Below are 20,606 nucleotides of genomic sequence, written 5' to 3'. Positions count from 1 at the left end.
TCTTGATTTTTTAAACTGATTTTTATTTTTTACATGCTGAAGTCATTTTTAGCTATAGGAATTGATATAAGATAGAGACAGGCAGGCAAACAAAACCAAACACTAAATGATAGTAATGTATTTTCTGCTAGTAAGTTAAGTTTTATAATTATACCAGGAAAAAGAGAAATACTTCCTAGGACAATGGGAACTACTGATAAACTTTTTTTTTTTTAATTCAGTCAGTTTGTGGGAGTCATGCCTCCTTTCATAAACATGTCATTATTAACATTAGGAAGTTTGTTGTGATTTACATTGTCTTCCTATTTTACAGGTTTGTTTAATGCTTTTGATGAAAATCGTGACAATCACATAGATTTTAAGGAGATATCCTGTGGGTTATCAGCCTGTTGCAGAGGACCCCTGGCTGAAAGACAAAAATGTAAGTGTGTTAAACATTGTCACAAAATTTACAAACTATACAGCAAAAAAAAATCAGCATTCATTCCTATAAAAATCATCTGTGGATTGAGGCTTGAATTTTCATTACTCTGGCAAATAGCAGTCTCATGTTGAGGTTTTACTGAGGTCGCTGTAAGGATTCAGTCACCTATTTTCTGTGGAGTGATTTGTGATTTGTCATTAGTAACGGGGTTGATTTTTCCTGATGAATGTGCAGTTCATGATAAATGAACTACATCAGTCATAATGTATTTGAAAATGTTACACATTTAGAAAATATTTTCTGGTAGTCTATAGAGAATTTTGTGTCTTGTATGACTTGAAGTATAACTTATTTTCTGTCACTTGAATACATTAATATTTTATTAGCAAAGTGAAATTTATGATCAAAACACAGTTTTATTAAATACTAAAATGGTCTTTTAAGCCTAACTAAAATGTTATAGTGTAATTTATAAGCATAAGTATATTAAATTAATAAATCTTCTATATTTGAGAAAATGCAACAGTTTACATTTAATTGGAACCTAATTCTAATGTATTTACAAGTGTCATTATCTCTGTGTCTTTCTAAAAATACAGCTTCACAAATGTTGCCTATTTGGGGTATGCTACTTGTTATTTGATATTCTTCAGTAATGTGCTGTGATGCACTCCGTGATTTAAAAGCATAATTATTATGGGAGTATATGAAATAGATAAGTATGTAATCTAAAAAATTTATATTTCTTTTTTCTTCCCTGATATGATATACCATTATTCCAACCTGGCTTTATGATAGATTATTTGTTCCCATTAAAGTTCAAATATTAAATAAAGAGGCTGAAATCTTTGCTTTTCAATTGAGGTTTGTTATTGCCTTAAAATTTTTTTAAATTTCTTTTTTGCTACTGGAAGTTAATAAACTAGAGTGATTCGTTTGTTAATTAGCAAAGTGCTGCTATTTCTAATTCTTAGTCTGTGTATATAAACAAAGAATTGAAGAGTTGAAATTGCTCTTTGGCAAAAAATGAGTGTGCCTTAATTACATTGGAGAGGCAAAATCTTTATACAGTTATCCCTCAGTATCTGCTGGGGATTGGTTCTGGGACCTCCTCGGATACCAAAATCCATGTATACTCAAGTCCTTGTATAAAATGGCATAGTATTTGCATATAACCTGTGCACATCTTCTTGTGTACTTTAAATCATCTCTAGGTAACTTATAATACCTAATACAATGTAAATAGTTGTAAATACAATGTAGATGCTATGTAAATAGTTGCCAGTGTGGCAAATTCAAGTTTTGCTCTCGGGGACTTTATGGAAAAATTTTTTCTTAATTTTTATGTATTTTCAATCTGTGGTTGTTTGAATCTGCAACTGTGGAACCTGTGGATACAGAGGGCCAACTGTACCACCTTGTTATTGTTGATTCTTAATGTAGATAAAACATTTTCAGCATTGTGAGAATCAACTCTGAATTGATCAGTTTTAAATATTAGAAATTAATTTAAAGGCTTGAATTACCTCCTCAAAATCTGTAAGGTATTGTATAGTAATTTGGCTCTTATTTTTCAGTTCGCAAGGAATTTAACTCTAGTTTTGGGGGAAGGATAGCGTTCTCCAACCTGGCTAGTGTTGTAGATAGAGAGACTTAGCAAGTATGTGTAGGAAGTCCTACAAGTTCAGAGGACTTTAAAGACATAGTCTGCTCCAGATGAGCAGACTTAATCCAGAATATACTTGCTTAAGAAACTAAGTAATTTTACTAAGGCAGCTTCCAGTAAAACGTATTGTACTTCAGAATATAAAAGTAATTTCCCTTCATAAGAGTTTCTTTTCTTTAGTTTGCTTCAAGGTGTTTGATGTTGACCGTGATGGAGTTCTCTCCAGGGTTGAACTGAGAGACATGGTGGTTGCACTCTTAGAGGTCTGGAAGGACAACCGCACCGATGACATCCCGGTAAATTCTGGTTGTATACATCTTGTTGCATGTAAATTTCCAACAGGAAAATGGAGTGAAAAATTTTTTAAAGAGATCAAGAGAAAGGGATTTGTTATTACCTCTAGTTGCTATATTATGCTACTCAAAATATCCATAGCTGAAGGTACAAAATTGGGGAAAGAACTTGCCTTAGAAAATTTCATAAACTGAATGTATTGTGTAAAGTAAAAATGAAACCAGAGGGAAATTGGCTTAATTTTTAAAAGCAAGTGTAACAATCTATTAATGGTAATTTAAAAAAATACTTGACCAAAATATCGTATACCTTAGTCACTGACTAATAAAGATGAAATCTACTCTTTTCTAATTACTTCTTTGGGTTTCTGTTTTTAAAGGAATTACACATGGATCTATCTGACATTGTAGAAGGCATATTGAATGCACATGACACCACAAAGGTGAGTCTTGCTGGGACTAATCCTTTTCTAAAAATATCTTGTACTCTGAATTGGTATATGTAGTTTATATATATATTTAAATCTCTTCTACCTCATCCCCACCAAGTGCTTATTTGGATCTGTGGTTACAACACCTCCAAGTTGTCTCTAAAGATAGCCCATTTCATCTTTAAACAACTCCATTAAGTGTTATATACATAAAAACATTTATTATATTTTATAAACTAGGCATTTTATAAAAATTAAGTAGACACAGCCCTTGCCATCATTTATAATCTTTATTTCTTCCATTTTAATAAGTTATGGTAGGGCTAACCTTATACTGAGTGAAAGAATGCACAGAAAAAAAGAACACATATTGTATTATTCCATTTATATGAAGTTCGAGAACAGAGGCAAAACTTAAAAATGGTAATAGGTGTTACAACAGTGATTTCGGGGATGAGTGATTTAACTGGGGAGGACCATAAGGATATTTGGGATGATGGAAATGACCTTTTATCTCAATCTGGGTGGTACATATATTCTTTTAAAAAATTTAAAAAGTAATATTGGTAAAGATCTCTTCTGAGTTATTTAATGGCAGCCAGAATAAGCATGTAATAGCTTATATATATTTTGCCTTCTGTATGAAAATGTAATTTTTGGTACACTTTGACACCAAGAAAATATTGCTTTACTCAATTATAAGAGTAATGTTAAATTGTATTTTGGGGAAATGTAATGTAGATACTCATTTTTTTATATTTATTAAATTCTTTTAAATCTCTAAGAATTCTGATAAAATTGCCAGATATTTCTAAGAAGGTCTTAGAAAATTGTTAGGATCAAAGGGCATAATCCAAAGAGTCTGCAAAAATGCTTTCAAAATTAGTAAATGCTTCATTTTCCCTACTCGGGGCCATTTGTGGGTTCCGTAAGTAACCTTTGAACCAGAAGATACTGTGAGTTATTTCCCATGTCTTATTGGAGGAAGAAGATTGTTGGTGATAAATTGTCCTCATTGCCATTGACTATTTCAACAAAGTTTGGTTACTTTTAAATTTAACCTAGCTGGCCTACTTCTCAGATAAACACATATCATCTACCTTAAATTATTGGTTTTCTTTCAGACATATGACAATTAGAAGTTTAATAAACCAGGTTTTATTCAAATACTATAAAAAATGAGATATTTTACAATACTGTTTCTCTTTCAGATGGGCCATCTTACTCTAGAAGACTATCAAATCTGGAGTGTGAAAAATGTTCTTGCCAATGAATTTTTGAATCTACTTTTCCAGGTATGTTTAAGGTAAATGACAGGTACAGAGGACAGTGGTACCAGTAGTTCTGCATCTTTTCCATTATGTAATGGTTATTACAACCAGGCTACAAAACCATATATTATAAAAAGAACTACATTATCCCGTACACGACCTGAAGGATGGTGAGAGAACATGAGTGCCTACTGGAGTTTCTCAAAGTCATGAGACGATAGGAGGGTAGAATAGAGCTGATTATGTTTTATTTTACAACTAATGACAGAGGAGAATGTAAACACATAGAAAATAATTTAAATTGTAAAAGCCATTATAATTTGCTATTTTTCTTCATTGTTGTCTTGTTTAAAGGCCCCTCCTAACAAGTAAGGCTGTGTGAACAGAGAGATGGATCATAAGTAGGCAGCTGTAAATTTTTCACAAAATATACATTCTTCCCAGTTAGGAGATTATCTTAGATGCAAGACCGTTTCTCAGTTTTGTTTTTTTTTCTAACTCTTTAGAAGGTCCAAAAAGATTGAAGGAGAAGGAGGAAAGAATAGCTGCTAGGAGTGAGCAGCCATATTTTAACTGTTTTCCCAGTTAAAATACTTCTCTTGCTCCAATTAAAAAAAATAACTTATGGTTTCCCATTTTTCATGGTTCTTTATAAATATTTGTTGATTTAATAGTAATATTTTAGATTCTCCTTATTATATTTTCCTTTCCTTGTAAAAGCATCCCTGTGAAAGCCAGAAAGGTTTAGTATCTTTGAATGTATCATGATCTTCCATTGCAAATAAAGAGTAACTTGTCTGTGGCACAACGATGTTAGAATAAATGGAAATGGAACTCTTCCTGATAGCTAATGACTCATTAATGTTTATTTAAAGCATATGCAATCTGATAAGCCTATAATATCCATATAAATCACTCAGCTGCTCCACTCTCAGTTTTCAGCAGGGATTTAAGTTGATGGCTTTGCAAAATAAAAAATGTACAAAAATAATATAAATCACTACTATAAACAGAAATGACTTACTTGGTAATATGAAAATGGATCAGCTATTTTTTTTATCTCATTTGAAATAATATTCTCAACTACTTTAAGTCATAATTAGTTATATAAACATTTTGACCACTTAAGTAAACTTTATGTTCACTTAATATATGAGTAAGCAGACTGTTATGCTAATTAGTTTTATTTTCTATCTGTGTCTTAAAATAGGTAGAGTTAGCTGGTAAGTTCAGTGATAAAAGCTGGAATTACGCTCTTATTTTATTTGCCAAGATCCCACTCTTGCCTGAGTATTTAAGTGTAACATAAGTATCAATAGAATTAGTAAACCATTCCTGTGGTAATACTTTATTTTCAATCCTTTTTAATAAACTCAGTGCCCAATATTTTGCAGAGGAAGCATGCTAAACATGAGCAGGATCTTCTATCTTATACATTTGTCAGAGAGTATCAAATGTTAAATAATGTGGTAAGCAGAATAACGCACCCTACCCCCACCCCCACCAATATCCATGCCCTAATCCTTGGAACCTGTAAATATGTTATTTTACATGGCAAAGGGGATTTTGCAGATGTATCAGTTTAAGGACTCTGAGGTGGGGGGATTGGCCTGTATTATCCAGATGGGTCCAGTCTAATCACATGAGTCCTTAAAAGTTGAAAATCTTTCTCAGCTGTGGTCAGAGAGAAAGAAATGACGTTGGAAGAAGAGTGAGAGAGGTGCAAGTGGCTAGCTTCGAAGAAAGAGGAAGGGGCCATGAGCAAAGGAATGTGGGTGAACTCTAGAAGCTGGAAAAGGCAAGGAAGCATATTCTTCCTTTGACCTCCGGAAAGGAATACAGAGAGCCCTGTTGCCATCTTGATTTTTAGCCTAGTGAGATCCATGCCTTGCTTTTGACCTACATAATGGTAAGATAATGAATTTGTGCTGTTTTAAGCTGCAAATTTTGTGATAATTTGTTACAGCAGTAATAAAAAAAACCGATACAGAGGGAGAGAATCCATATTTATGGATTGGAAGGCTCAGTACTTTAAAGATGTCAATTCCCCTTCAGTTGATTTTAAGATTTGTGCACTCACAATCAGAATCCCAAGAAGTTAATTGTTGTCATTGTGTTTTTGCAGAACTTGACAAGCTGATTCTAAATACACAGAGAAGTATGAAGGGCCAAAAATAAAAATAGCAAAGGTGATATTAAAGAACAGTGGACTTGTATTACCGGATATTAGAACTTGTTATAAAATAGCAGTATTAAGACAATGTGATATCTGCATAAAGTTAGACAAACCAGTGGAACGTATTGAGAGTTCTTAAACAGACCTACATAGGTGTGATCACTTGATTTATAACAAAGAAGACATTGCATTGCAGATGCAAAGGGGTGGTCTTTTCAGTAAGAGGTACTGAATTAATTAGTATTCACATGGTGAAAACATGCATCATTATTCCCACCCCATTATAATACATGAAAAGTAATTTAGGTAGATTATAAATCTAATAAATTTGAACGGTAAACAGTAAAATGTCTAGAAAATAATATAGGAGATATTTTAATGACTTTGAGGTGGCAAAGAGTTCTTAAACAGGACACAGAGAGCACTAAGCATAAAGAAAAGTTTTAAGTTGGACTTCAGTAAAATTAAGAATTCTTTTTATCAAGAGATACCATTAAGAAAGTGAAAAGAGGGACTTCCCTGATGGTCCAGTGGTTACAATGCCATGCTTCCAATGCAGGGGACATGGGTTCAATCTCTGGTTGGGGAACTAGGATTCCCCATGCCACGCGGCGTGGTCAAAAAAAAAAAAAAGTGAAAAGATAAGAATATATTTGCTGTACCTGTATCCAACAGAAGACTTGTATATAGGGCATACAAAGAGCAAAAATCAATGAAAAAAAGGCAGAAGCTCAATATCAAAGTGTACAAAAAACTTGAACAGGTGCTTCACAAATGAGAATATCCAAATAGCTAATAATTATGAAAGGGGATTAACTTCTTTAGTCATAATGGAAATACATTTTAAAATCACACTTGGAGTACCATTAGACATCCACTAGAATGGTTAGCTTTGAAGTGATATGAAGCATTGTTGAGGATAACAAGAAACTGGAACTCTTACACATTGCCAGTAGGAATATAAATTCTTAAAAGTATTTTGGAAATTGTTTGGCTGTTTTTATGTATACTCTATGACTCAGCAAATCTACCCCATGTATGTACCCTACAGAAACTTGTATATCTGAGCACCAAAAAACATAGAATAAGTTCTTATAATCACTTTTTGTTACAGCCCCAAACAGAAAATGACCCGAGTACCTATCAACAATAAATACTTAAACAGAAATGGTGGCACATGCATACATATGGTTTACTTTAAAGCAATAAAAATAAATATACTAGTGCTACACACAACCACATGGATGAATCTTACATAATTTTGAGTGGAAAATACTGGACCAGAAAATTCAAAAGCAGACAAAACCAATCCATGGTGGTAGAATTTAGTATAGTGAACACATCAAAGGGGTACAGTGGTGTCTGGGAAAGAACTCAAAGTGGAACTTTGGGGGAGGTAACAATGTTCTGTTTCTTGACTGGTTGAAGGTTACATAGGTGTGTTTACTTTGTGAAAAGTCACTAAACTGTACACTTAAGATTTGTTCACTTTTATCACTTCGCTGTACACGTGAAACTAACACAATATTGTAAATCAACTATACTTCAATTAAAAAATCTTTTTAAAATATTGTTCACTTTTAAGCATGTATATTATATTTCCTTTTTATTAAGTTTGCTTACAAAAACCCAGATACCTGTGCTTCCCTCATGGCGCAGTGGTTAAGAATCCACCTGCCAATGCAGGAGACATGGGTTTGAGCCCTGGTCCAGGAAGATCCCACATGCCGCGGAGCCACTAAGCCCGTGCACCACAGCTACTGGGCCTGTGCTCTAGAGCCTGTGAGTGACAACTACTGAGCCCATGTGCCACAACTACTGAAACCTGCGTGCCCTAGAGCCCGTGCTCTGCAACAAGAGAAGCCACCACAGTGAGAAGCCTGCACACCGCAACCAAGAGTAGCACCTGCTCACCACAACTAGAGAAAGCCCGTGCGTAGCAACGAAGACCCAACGCAGCCAAATATAAATTAAAAAAAAAAAAAAAAAAACCCAAAGCCCAAGTATGCATCAGTAGGAGAATGGATAAAATGGTATTTTCAAACAGTGGACTGTTACTCAGCAATAAAAAAGAATGAACTACTGATACGTGGATGAATCTTATAAACCTAATTTGTGTACTGTTAAGTAAATTGTACCTCAAAATGTAAACAAAACTATAAACAGGCATGCTGATGTATTTACAGGGAGCTGTACTAATAGCTGTAATTTACTTTGAAATGCATGCAAAAATTAAGATGATGAATTGAGGGATGAATAGATTAAGTATAATAAAAATGTTAATGTTAGACTTAGGTAATGGGTATGAGGTGTTCAGTGTAAAATTCTTGCAACTTTTCTGTATTTTTGAAAATTTTCATGTTAAATGTTGGGGGGAAAATCATCTTTTGTGATAATATTTAGAAAAGGCAAATAAATTGAGGAGAAAATGAGCCTTAAAAAGCATATTTAGCACTAGTGGCAATAATGTTTTTCTTAGAGTTGTTCAAATTGAAGTGCCACCATTATCCTTCATTTTCTGTGTCCTTTTCATCTCCCCTTCACCTCTCTGCCCAGGTGCCATGGTATGCTCTTCAGATTTCAGGAAAGGAAGTAATTTTCTCTATGTGAGATAATTAAGATATATAGTGTTAATGAAATATTCTGAAAAGTAGTTTCTTTCTTCCTTTCTTTCTCCTTTTCTTCCTTTCTCTGTCTCTCTCTCTCTCTCTGTCTCTTTATTATCACGCAGAGATTTGGAAATTGCCTTCCATTGCAATGGTTTGTTTAAAAAGAAACAACAGGGCTTCCCTGGTGGCGCAGTGGTTGAGAGTCCGCCTGCCGATGCAGGGGACACGGGTTCGTGCCCCGATCCCGGAAGATCCCACATGCCGCGGAGCGGCTGGGCCCGCGAGCCATGGCCGCGGAGTCTGTGTGTCCGGAGCCTGTGCTCCGCAACGGGAGAGGCCACAGTAGTGAGAGGCCCGTGTACAGCAAAAAAAAAAAAAAAAAAAAAAAAAAAGAAACAACAAAACAGAAAACTTAAGTTTAAAGTTCAGATTTGCTTAAGTGCATCATTGATAATTCATCAGTTGAAAGCTATTGCTGATTTAGATTCCCATCTAGAATATGGATCTCATACAGAGAATGTGAAATAGTCTATAGTCCAGTCATTGGCACCAAAGAAGTTTAATTTACCACTTTTATCTCTAGGTATGTCACATAGTTCTGGGGTTAAGACCAGCTACTCCAGAAGAGGAAGGACAAATTATTAGGTAAGTCTGTAGTTTCAATCTGTATATTTTTCATTATATAGTTGAAATTTCTGACACCTGAAATATATTGTTACTGAGTAACAGCATGTCCTATTTTAATGTTATCATTACAATAGCACTTTGTTTCTCCAAAATAGTTACATAATGAAATGTTTTTGTTAAACTAACTTCCTAACCAAGGGTTAAGATATTTAAAGTGTACAATGTGGTGACTTGATATATTGTATACATTATGAAAGGATTCCACCCATTGAGTTAATTAACACACCATCATCATCAGCTCACATATTTATTTACCTTTTGGGGGTGGGGGGTGAGAACATTTAAGTTCTGCTCTCTTAGCAGGTTTCATTTATATAATACATTGTTATCAACTATATCACATTGGATTTGAAGACCTTATATACCTTATAATGGAAATTTGTACCTTTTTACCGACCTCTGTTTCTCTCAGCCCCTGGCAGCCACTTTTCTCTTTCTGAATTTGACTTTTTTTTTTTTTTGATACCATGCAGTATTTGTCTTTCTCTGTCTGGCTTATTTCACCTAGCTTAATGCCCTCCAGCTTCATCCATGTTTTTGTAAATGACATGATTTCCTTCTCTTTTAAGGCTGAATAAAATTCCATTTTATATATATAAAAACACCACATTTTCTTTATCCATTCATCCGTTTTGGGACACTTAAGATTGTTTCCATACCTTGGCTAGTGTGAATAATACTGCAATGAACTTGGGAATAGAGCTGTCTCTTCAAGATAATGATTTTGTTTCCTTTGGATATATACCCAGGAGTGGGATTGCTGGATCATATGGTAGTTCCATTTTTAATTTCCTGAGAAACCTCCACACTGTTTTCCATGATGGCTGTATCAGTTTACATTCCCACCAACAATGTACAAGGGTTTCTTTTCTCTACATCCTTGCCAGAATTTGTTATCTCTTATCTTTTTTATAATAGCCATCCTAAAAGATGTGAGATGATATCTCATTGTGGTTTTGATTTGTATTTCCCTCATTTTTAGTGATGTTGAGCACCTTTTCATGTAGCTATTAGCCATTTGTATGTTTTCTTTAGAAAAATGTCTATTCAGGTCCTTTGCCCATTTTTTTTTCTTTGCCCATTTTTTTAATTGGATTGTTTTGGTTTTTTGCTAGTGAATTATATGAGTTCTTTGTATATTTTGGATATTAACCCCTTATCAAATATGTGGTTTGCAAATATTTGCTCCCATTTTATAGGTTGCCTTTTCATTTTGTTGATGGTTGCACTATTGACACTCTATCACATATGCTCATACATATATACCTCTGATGGAATTTGTAAATTTTTTACAAAAATGAGAATATTCTGAAATATAGTTTTACTTTCTGCTTACATTTCCACTGCAGATAATATAAAATGACACTTTTATTTATCAATAAAATCCTCTTATAATTTAAATGATTGGCTAATAGGTCCTATTCATCCCCTAATTTTACCTCTATTTTTCTTTAACATAAGTATATTGGAACAATTTAGTAATAAAGTCTATAAGCCTTTGATTAGGGATTTACTTAGGCAGAATTACTTGAAGTCATATACCTGGGTTAATGAGCCTGTATATTTTTATACTTATAATTCAATTTTTAATACCTTAAGTATCTTTCATTGCTTTAGGATTACTCTTATACTACATGTTTATATAGATAGTTTTAGAAATATGACTGAATCTCTACTAAACTTTGCTTTTAGAATAAAGTCTTAACATATAGTTTGTCACTTGACTTTTTCCTAAAGTAGTGTGTATACCAATTTTTTAGTAGTTTCTTTTGGCTTTGGACTAATGGATAAAAGAGATTTTACTGAAACAGAGTTGTTGGGAACACCACAGAACAAGATTACATAGTCACATTTAAATAGGCAGTGCCAATTGAGATTTAGGTTAGTTGAAGTAGTAAATATATTTTGCAACTTTTTAAAATGGATTTTTAAAAATGGTTACTTCTTAAAGAAGGTTAGGCAAAATCCATTTTTTAAAATGTTGTTTTCATAAAAACTGTAGTCTTGTGTAGTCTTTTTAATTTTCATACTCAGAAGGCTTCTTCTTATTTACAGTTTACAGATGTTGACAGTGTTGTTTGATTTTTCTCTAATGTTAACTCTCGTAAAATAAAAATTAAAAATACATTGAAGTGTACAAATGAGGTAGTGTAAGGAAATACTAAAAGGCTTTTATGTAGCTGCAGTAGCTTTTTTTTCTGACAGCACTGCAATATAATTTCATATTATACTGATATCTTCTTAAGTCATTATGACTTAGCATAGATATTAAGAATGCTGTGTAAACTGTATATATATTTCTTGGCTAATTATTTTGCAAATGTTCATAACAACCCTATTTAAAATATAATGTTGAGATAATCTTATATTTTTATAAAACTTTGTTCTTTGCAAAATACTTCCACTTGGATTATTTCATCTAGTCCTCAGAATAACGGCATGAAATTAATTTCATCATCCCATTTTGTAAAAGAGAAAACTGAGATTCACAAAAGTTGAGGATCTTACCTAAAATTACATGGAGGTGGCAGAATCAAGTCTAGGACTTTTTTCATTAAAAACACAACTACTGCTTTCCGTATTTCTAATTTTTCAATAAATCTGAATTTTAAATCCTAGATTCCAAATTTTTTATTTCATTTGGATTTCTGAGTTTTGTTTTATTTTGCCTCCATTTTTAACTTCAGAAATTCATTTTACTGCGATGGTTTTTGATGGATGAGTCAGGGAATCACGCTTCTAGTTGCTAGACGGGATGCTACCTGATTCATGAATCATTGAATAAACTGAATTAGATCTTCAAAAAAAAATTTTTTAATAAAAAATAAAGGATGAGGGACTTCCTTGGTGGTCCAGTGGGTAGGACTCCGTGCTCCCAATGCAGGGGGCCCGGGTTCAATCCCTGATTGGGGAAATAGATCTGCACGCATGCCGCAACTAAAGAGTTCACATGCCACGTGTAAGAGCCGCATGCCGCAGCTAAGAAGTCCACCTGCTACAACTAAAGATCCCACGTGCTGCAACTAAGACCCAGCATAGCTAAAATAAGTAATAAATAAATAAATATTTTTAAATAAATAAATAAAGGATGAGTCAGGTTGGTACATAGGCAATGAAGTGAAAGAAATATTTGTCTCAAAAAAAAAAGAAAGAAAGAAATATTTGTCACTAACTTAAAGAATCAGTACTTCGTTTAAAAATCAGTATCATGGACTTACCTGGTGGTGCAGTGGTTAAGAATCCACTTGCCAATGCAGGGGACACAGGTTCGATCCCTGGTCAGGGAAGATCCCACATTCTGCAGAGCAACTGAGCTTGTGTGCCACAACTACTGAGCCTGCGCTCTAGAACCCGTGTGCCACAACTAGAGCCCCTGCTCCACAACAAGAGAAGCTACTGCAATGAGAAGCCTACGTACCGCACTGCAACAAAGAGAAGCCCCCGCTTGCTGCAACCAGAGAAAGCCCACACGCAGCAATGAAGACCCAAAGCAGTCAAAAAATTAATTCTAATTAATTAATTAATTAATTTAAAATTAATTAATTAATTTAAAAAATCAGTATCATGATTTCTGCAATGGCTGAGTGAAGATCTCAGCAAATTCTCTCCCCGAAAAGCAACTGGGCAAAATTGTCAACCAGCCATTTCAGGACTCTGGAAACTGAACAGAGTTATTCAACAAATTAAGAAGCATTTATTCAAGAAAAACTACTAAACCTTGGTAAGAATAATGGGATTCTGTAGTATTTCTACCTGAGACTGTTCCCATGCCCTCCCATCCAACAGATCTGCATGATAGTTTTACCAGGGCAGGCCAGAAAGGGCTGACTTGATTTGCAGTAGAGCAGGGCTGAGTGCCTGGCCAAGAGAATTATAAAAAAAAAATGGGGGTAGGGGGTGGAATTAGAAGTTTGGGATTAACATATACACACTACTGTATATAAAATAGATAAACAACAAGGGCCTGCTGTATAGGGAACTATATTCAATATCTTGTAATACTCTATGATGGAAAAGAATCTGAAAGGAATATATATATATATATATATATATATATATATATATACACATATATATATATATATAGCTGAATCACTTTGCTGTACACCTAAAACTAACACAACATTGTAAATTAACTATACTTCAATTAAAAATGAAAGCAAAAAAAATAAGAATATAAACAATCTTATAAAAAAATTATAAAAAACAGTAGAGATCACATGGTGGCAAACAATCAGGGAACGTCGCTAGCTTGGGGTTGAGGTACTGGTTAAGGGAAGCAGCAGACTGACAGCCCAGTCAAAATTTTAACAAAGAGATCCAGAGAACAAGGTAACCATAGTGAGTATTAATAAACTTCCCCATATTCTAAATGATTTGGAAGGCTGCTAGTATATACAAGACTACATGCAAGCTCAGAAGACACCAAAGCGAGCCTTAGCTGTCTGTTCATTCCTGGTTTAATGGGAATCCTTGCACATGCAGAAAGTAACAGCCTTCTCTTGCACAGAGAAGGTTTGTAACCTTTCTGAACTCTGCATGTGTTTCTCAAATGGTGAGCACAGATCCATCAGAGAAAAGGTGCAAGCGGCTCCAGATGTTTAAGCACAGCCTCTCGCCAGTCATTGGCTGGCAAGTACGTTATGCTCTTCCCAAGAAATCCAGGCTTAAAAATAAATATAAGAAACAATAATAAAGAAAACTGGGACTTCCCTGGTGGTCCTGTGGTTAAGAATCTGCCGTCCAATGCAGGGGACGTGGGTTTGATCCCTGGTCGGGGAACTAAGATCCCACATGCCGTGGGGCAACTAAGCCCGCATGCCACAACTACTGAGCACACAGGCCACAACTAGAGAGTCCATGCATTCTGGAGCCCACGCGCCACAGCTAGAGAGAAGCCCACGTGCTGCAACAAGGAGCAGCCCATGTGCCACAGCGGAGGATCCCACATGCCTAAACAAAGATCCTGCATGCCACAACTAATACCCAATGCAGCAAAAAATAAAATAAATAAATAAATATTTTAAAATAATAATAAAGAAAACTGAGCAGCCTTATACTTGCAGAAGAGACAGACTCTACAGAATTAGTTCAGGAAGTCACAAGGAAGAACACATTGGGGGGCGGTCAGAATCCAGAGTTGCTGAAATATATTATCAAATATGTCTGGTTTTCGATAACAAAAAATTACAAGACATTCAACAGAATAGGAAAATATGACCCGTATAAGGAGGGAAAACTAGTTGATAGAAACTGTCTCTGAGGTGGCCACTGATGTTAGACTTAGTACACAGACTTCAAAGCAGTATTTGAATATAAGTGTTTTCAAAGAACTAAAGTAAGCTTTGTTTAAAGAATTAAAGTATCATGACAATGACTGCTCAAATACAAAATATCAGTAAAGAGACAGAAATTTTAAAAGAGAAGCCAATAGAAATTCCGGAGTTGAAAAGTACAGTAAGTGAAACAAAAATTCACAACAGATTTGAACCAACAGAGAAATAACCAGCAAAATATAATATAGACCAATAGAGATTTTTCCAATATGAACAGAAACAAAAGAATAAATAAAAGTGAACAGCACTTCAGAGACATATGGAATGCCAGAAATAAGTATACCAACATAAACATAATGGAAGTTCCAGAAGGAAAGGAGAGAGAGAGAAAAGAGCAGAGAAAAATATTTGACAAATTAATGGCTGAACCTTCCAAAATGTGTTGAAAATCAGTAATTCAAGAATTCCAGTGAACTGCAAGTAAGTGAAACAAAGAGATTCATATCTAGACACATGGTCAAACTGTTCAAATCTATAGGCAAAGAGAAGATCTTAAAAGCAGGAAGAGAAGAATGACTTCTTTTGTAGACGGCAACCCCAATACAGTCAACAGCTGACGTTCTTAAAAGATGGAGGTCAGTAGCCAGTGGGATGGTATTTAAAATGCTGAAAGGGGAAAAACTGTCAATCCAGAATTCTTTATCCAGCAGAACTATCTTTCAGAAATGAAGGTAAATATAAATACTGAATTTGTTGCTAGTAAACATGTCCTAAGATAAATGCTAAAGAAACTTCTTCAGGCTGAAAGGAAGTGACACCAGACGCTTGGTAATTTGACTCCACACAAATAAATATAGAGCACCAGTAAACATAATTACATAGTTAATAGAAGACAGTATAAATATATATTTTCTGTTTCTTTTTACTAATTTAAAATTAATGAGATAGTGATTTAAAAATTGTGTTTTTGTAACATAGAAAATGTGTGACAATAATAATGCAAAAAGTAGGAGGCAGAGCTATATTTGAGGAAGGTTTCTATATTTCACTGCAATAATTTAGAGTTAATCTGAAGTAGAATATGTTAAGATCCATATTGTAACTCTAGAGCAGCCATGAAGAAAATAATCCCAGAATATGGTTTCTTAAAAAAAATTAAAGTGATATACTAGAAAATATCTATTTAATGCAAAAAAAGGAAGTAAAGGAGGAATAGAGGAACAAATAAAAATACTTGAGGGCTTCCCTGGTGACGCAGTCGTTGAGAGTCCGCCTGCCAATGCAGGGGACATGGGTTCGTGCCCTGGTCCGGGAAGATGCCACATGCCGCGGAGTGGCTGGGCCCGTGAGCCATGACCACTGAGCCTGTGCATCTGGAGCCTGTGCTCCGCAACGGGAGAGGCCACAACAGTGAGAGGCCTGTGTACCGCAAAAAAAAAAAAAAAAAAACTAGAAATAAATAGAAAACAAATAACTAAATAGTAGGCATAAATCCAAACCAATAATTACCTTAAATAATAATGAATTAAACACTCTAATCAAAAGCTAAAGATAGACTGAATCTTTTAAAATCCAACTACAGACAGTCCCTGAGTTATGATTTTTTGACTTTATCATGGTTCAAAAGCAATAACATGTTTAGTAGAAACCATATTTTGAATTTTGATCTTTTTCTGAGCTACTGATATGTGGTACGATACTCTCTTGTAATGCTGGGCAACAGCAGTGAGCTGCAGCTTCCAGTCAGCCACTTAATCACAAGGGTAAGCAACCAATACACTTACAACCATTCTATACTAATACAACCATTGTGTTTTTCACTGCCAGTATAATATTCAATAAATTGCATGAGATATTCAACACTGAATTATAAAATGGGTTTTGTGTTAGATGATTTTGCTCAACTGTAGGCTAATATAAGTGTTCTGAGCACGTTTAAGGTAGCCTAAGCTAATCAATCTATGATGTTCAGCAGATTATGTATATTAAATACATTTTCAACTTAAGATATTTTCAACTTATGATGAGTTTATCATGCCATAACCCCATCATAAATTGTGGATGATCTGTACTTGAGATTTAAAGACACAAATAGATTGAAAATAAAAGGATGAAAAAGATACAACCATGCAGATAGTAATCATAAGAGAGCTGGAGTGGCTATACTGATATTAGAATTAAAATGGATTTTATGCAAAAAAATGTTACTACAGACAGACATTTTATAATGATAAAAGTTTCAATTCATCAGGAAGATATAACAATTGTAAATATATATGCACCCAGTAACAGAACCCTCTACCCAGCAAACAGCAGAATACATATTCAAGTGCACATGGAATACAGTCTAGGACAGACTGTGTTCTAGGCCATGGGTTTTCATACTCTGGCCCTTTGGCTAACTTGGGAATACTACCTGATTTTTATACAGCCTGCAAGCTAAAAATGTTATTTTACATTTTTAAATGTTTGAAAACCGTCAAAAGGGGATTAATAATTTGGAACACTTTACAATTAAATGAAACTCTAATCTCAGGGTACACAAACAAAGTTTTATTGGAACACAACTATGCACATTCAAAGAAACCTTTGGGGAATGGAAATTAGTTAACCTGATAAAGATTTCTTGAAAAACCTACAACTGATATATCTAACGGTGGAACACTGAAGACTTTTCCCATAAGATCAGGACAAAGGCAAGGATACTTGCTCTCACCACATCTATCAACTTTGTATTAGAGGTTCTAGCCAGTGAAATCAGGTAAGATTAAATAAATAAATTTTTAAAAGTCATCCAGATTATAAAGGAAGAAGTAAAACTGTTTCTATTTGCAGACATAGATTCTAACTCTTAAAGAATCCACAGAAAATCTATTAGAATTAATAATTAGTTCAACAAGGTTGTAGGATACAAAATCAATATAAAAAATCGATTGAATTGCTATTTACTAACACTGAATAATTTGAAAGTAAAGTTAAAATTAAGACTCTAGTTCCTTTCTCAATAGAATCAAATAAAATCCTAGGAAACAAATTTAACGAAAGAAGTGTGAGACTTGTGCACTGAAAGCTACAAAGCCAGGATGAGAGAAATTAAAATCTTTGTAAATGAAGAGACTTTCCATGTTCATGTGTTTGAAAACTTAGTACTGTCAAGATAATTCTCCCAAACTGATTTATAGATTCAACATGATGCCAATCAAAATCCTAGCTTTTTTGTAGAAACTGACAAGATATTCCTAATTTTCATATAGAAACACAAAGAACTCAGATTAGCCTAAACAACTTCAAAAAAGAACAGAATTGGAGAACTTCCTGAATTCAAACTTACTATAAGGCTGCATTAATCAAGGTAGTGTGGTACTGGCACATGGACAGACACACAGGTCAATCAAAGTGAACTGACAGTTTAGAAATAAACCTTTATGTATTTGGTCAATTAATTTCCTACAAATTTGCCAACAAAATGTAATGGAGAAAGGGTTGTCTTTTCAACAGATTGTGTGGGAATAGTTGGATATCCACCTTGAAAAGATTTAGATCCTTACCTGTACCATACAAAAACAATGTAGTCCAAATGGATCCCATAGACCTAAACATAAAAACTAAAACTGTAACACTTCTAGAGAAAAACAATAGAAAGTCTTTGTGATTGGTGTTGCCAAGGATTTCTTAGATATAACACCAAAAGCACAATCCATATATGAATTTGTTTTGATAAATTTGACATAGTCAAAATTAAAAACTTTCAAGGTTCAAGAGACACAATTAACACAGAGACTGGGAGAAAATATTTGCATATCATTTATTCAATAAAGAACTTGTTTCCAGGTTATATAAGTGAGTGTTACAACATTAGAAATTTTAAAATCCAAGTAAAATATGCAAAAGACTTGAATAGGCATTTCACTAAACATATATGAATGAATGGCTAGTACACCCATGCATTTTCAGGGAAGGCAAATTAAAAGCACAATGATAGCAGTGACTCAGTGAAACTGGTGTAGTTCCAAGAGCCTGTCTCTCCACAGAAACAGTGAAAAATAAAGGAAAAACTGTCAAAACAAACTTTGTTAGAACTCTCAAAAAGAGTTGAAGGTTTATAGCAACGAAGCAAATGCTGGATTTAAAAAAAAAAAAAAAGGCCAACAGAAAAAGCAGTAGGAAAACTCTGGCAATTTTATTTGCCCTTATCTGGTTCATTGTCAGTCTTGAAGATGTCAACCCATGTTCCTGGTTTAGGCACCTGTGCTTGGTTTCACATGGAACAGAGCATACCATGTTCACAAAGATTTGTGTTTGTTTGTTCTAACCTGTCTGCGTTTATTTGAAGAACTGACACAAGGAGTTCATCTCTAGTATGCCTAACTGAGAACTTAACCAGACTGGCAAAGCAGTGGGCATTCCTCAAAAATATTGTAAAGCAAATGAACAAACCGTAACCACCTGGGGGAAAAGATTATAGTTGAGCTGTACAACAGAGTGCCAAAAGTCTAGGAGGAGAAGCTGGAGAGAGTTTCCTTGGAAAATTAGGGCATTTGAAAGCACACTTATGTATACTAGCAAATTTAGAAAGCCTTGCACATACTTGTGGCAAGATGCATGCTCAGAATAGACCTGAGAATACCTCTATATTTTCACCCCTGGCTAATCTCTAGACTGAGGGCATGTATAAAATGAAGGCTAAGGCAGCTGTAAAGAACCTGGATAAGCACTGAAGAATTCCCCAACACAGAGCTATTCTGTAAAGACAGGAGTGGTTTTTGTTTCCTCCTCATCTTCCTCTCCCCACCCTGCCCTCCTCCATCCCCTCCTCCCTATTCTTCCTCTCCTCCTCCCTCTTTTTCTTCCCCCTACTCTTCCTTTTCTCCTCCTCTCGCCTCGCTCCTGCCTTTCAAGGAAATCTCTGTCAAAACACTAGCTGAACACAAGTGAAGTGAAGAGAGACTTCAGAGACAACACATAACAGACTTTACAAAAAATAGTTTAGGAATGTTCCTAAACAACACTATAGCAAGCAACAAAAACCAGTGGGGGCGGGGGGAGGATCAGATTTCCAGAGTTGCCACATTATAATATTCAAAAGGTCTAGTTTTCAACAAAAATTATGAACCATGCAGCAAAACAAGAAAGTCCATTGCACATTCATAGAAGAAATTAACAGAAACTGTCTCTAAGGAAGCACAGACATTGGACTTAGTAGACAAAGATTTTAATCAACTATCTTAAATATGTTCAGAAAGCTGCTGGAAACCATGAACAAAGAGGTTAAAATAACCAGGAGAATGATGTATGGACAAACAGATAATATCAGTAAAGAGAAAGAAAGTATAAAAAGGAACCAAGCACAAATTCTGGAGCTGAAAAGTACACTAAGCAAAATGAAAAATTCAATAGAGAGGTTCACCACCAGATTTGAGTGGATAGAAGAAAGAATCAGCAAATTTAAAGGTAGTTCAATTGAACTACCCCAGACTGAGGGTTAGAAAGGAAAAAGAATGAAGGAAGATGAACAGAGCCTAGGAGACCTGTGAAATAGCAGCAAGCATTAACATGATGGGAATCCCAGAAGGAGAGGAGAGAGAGGAAGTGACAACTTACCAAATTTGATAAAAGACAAGAACCTAAACATTCAAAAAGCTCATTGAACTGCAGGGTTAAACTCTAAGAGATCCACATCAAGACACATTATCATCAAGTTGTCAGAAGCCAGGAACAGAATTTTGAAAGCAGCAAGAGAGAAGCTACTTATCACATACAATGGATCCTCAAT

General features: G+C 34.6%; 1 protein-coding gene across 2 annotated transcripts in view; it reads left to right on the top strand.

Annotated features, from left to right (window-relative positions):
- The window catches only part of USP32 (ubiquitin specific peptidase 32), a 210,352-nt gene that overhangs the window by 137,534 nt on the left and 52,212 nt on the right, over positions 1 to 20,606 (top strand). For both annotated transcript variants that reach the window (XM_082603170.1, XM_082603169.1), the window contains exons 7-11: positions 314 to 421; positions 2,271 to 2,386; positions 2,764 to 2,826; positions 4,026 to 4,109; positions 9,454 to 9,515. In XM_082603170.1, coding sequence (XP_082459296.1) covers positions 314 to 421; positions 2,271 to 2,386; positions 2,764 to 2,826; positions 4,026 to 4,109; positions 9,454 to 9,515 — 433 coding nt within the window. The remainder of the gene's footprint in view (positions 1 to 313; positions 422 to 2,270; positions 2,387 to 2,763; positions 2,827 to 4,025; positions 4,110 to 9,453; positions 9,516 to 20,606) is intronic.

Source organism: Mesoplodon mirus (assembly GCF_964341445.2).
Source record: "Mesoplodon mirus genome assembly, chromosome: 18".
NCBI lineage: Eukaryota > Metazoa > Chordata > Mammalia > Artiodactyla > Ziphiidae > Mesoplodon > Mesoplodon mirus.
The sequence above is the reverse complement of the archived record's forward strand: the minus strand, read 5'-3'. Positions and strand labels throughout refer to the sequence as shown.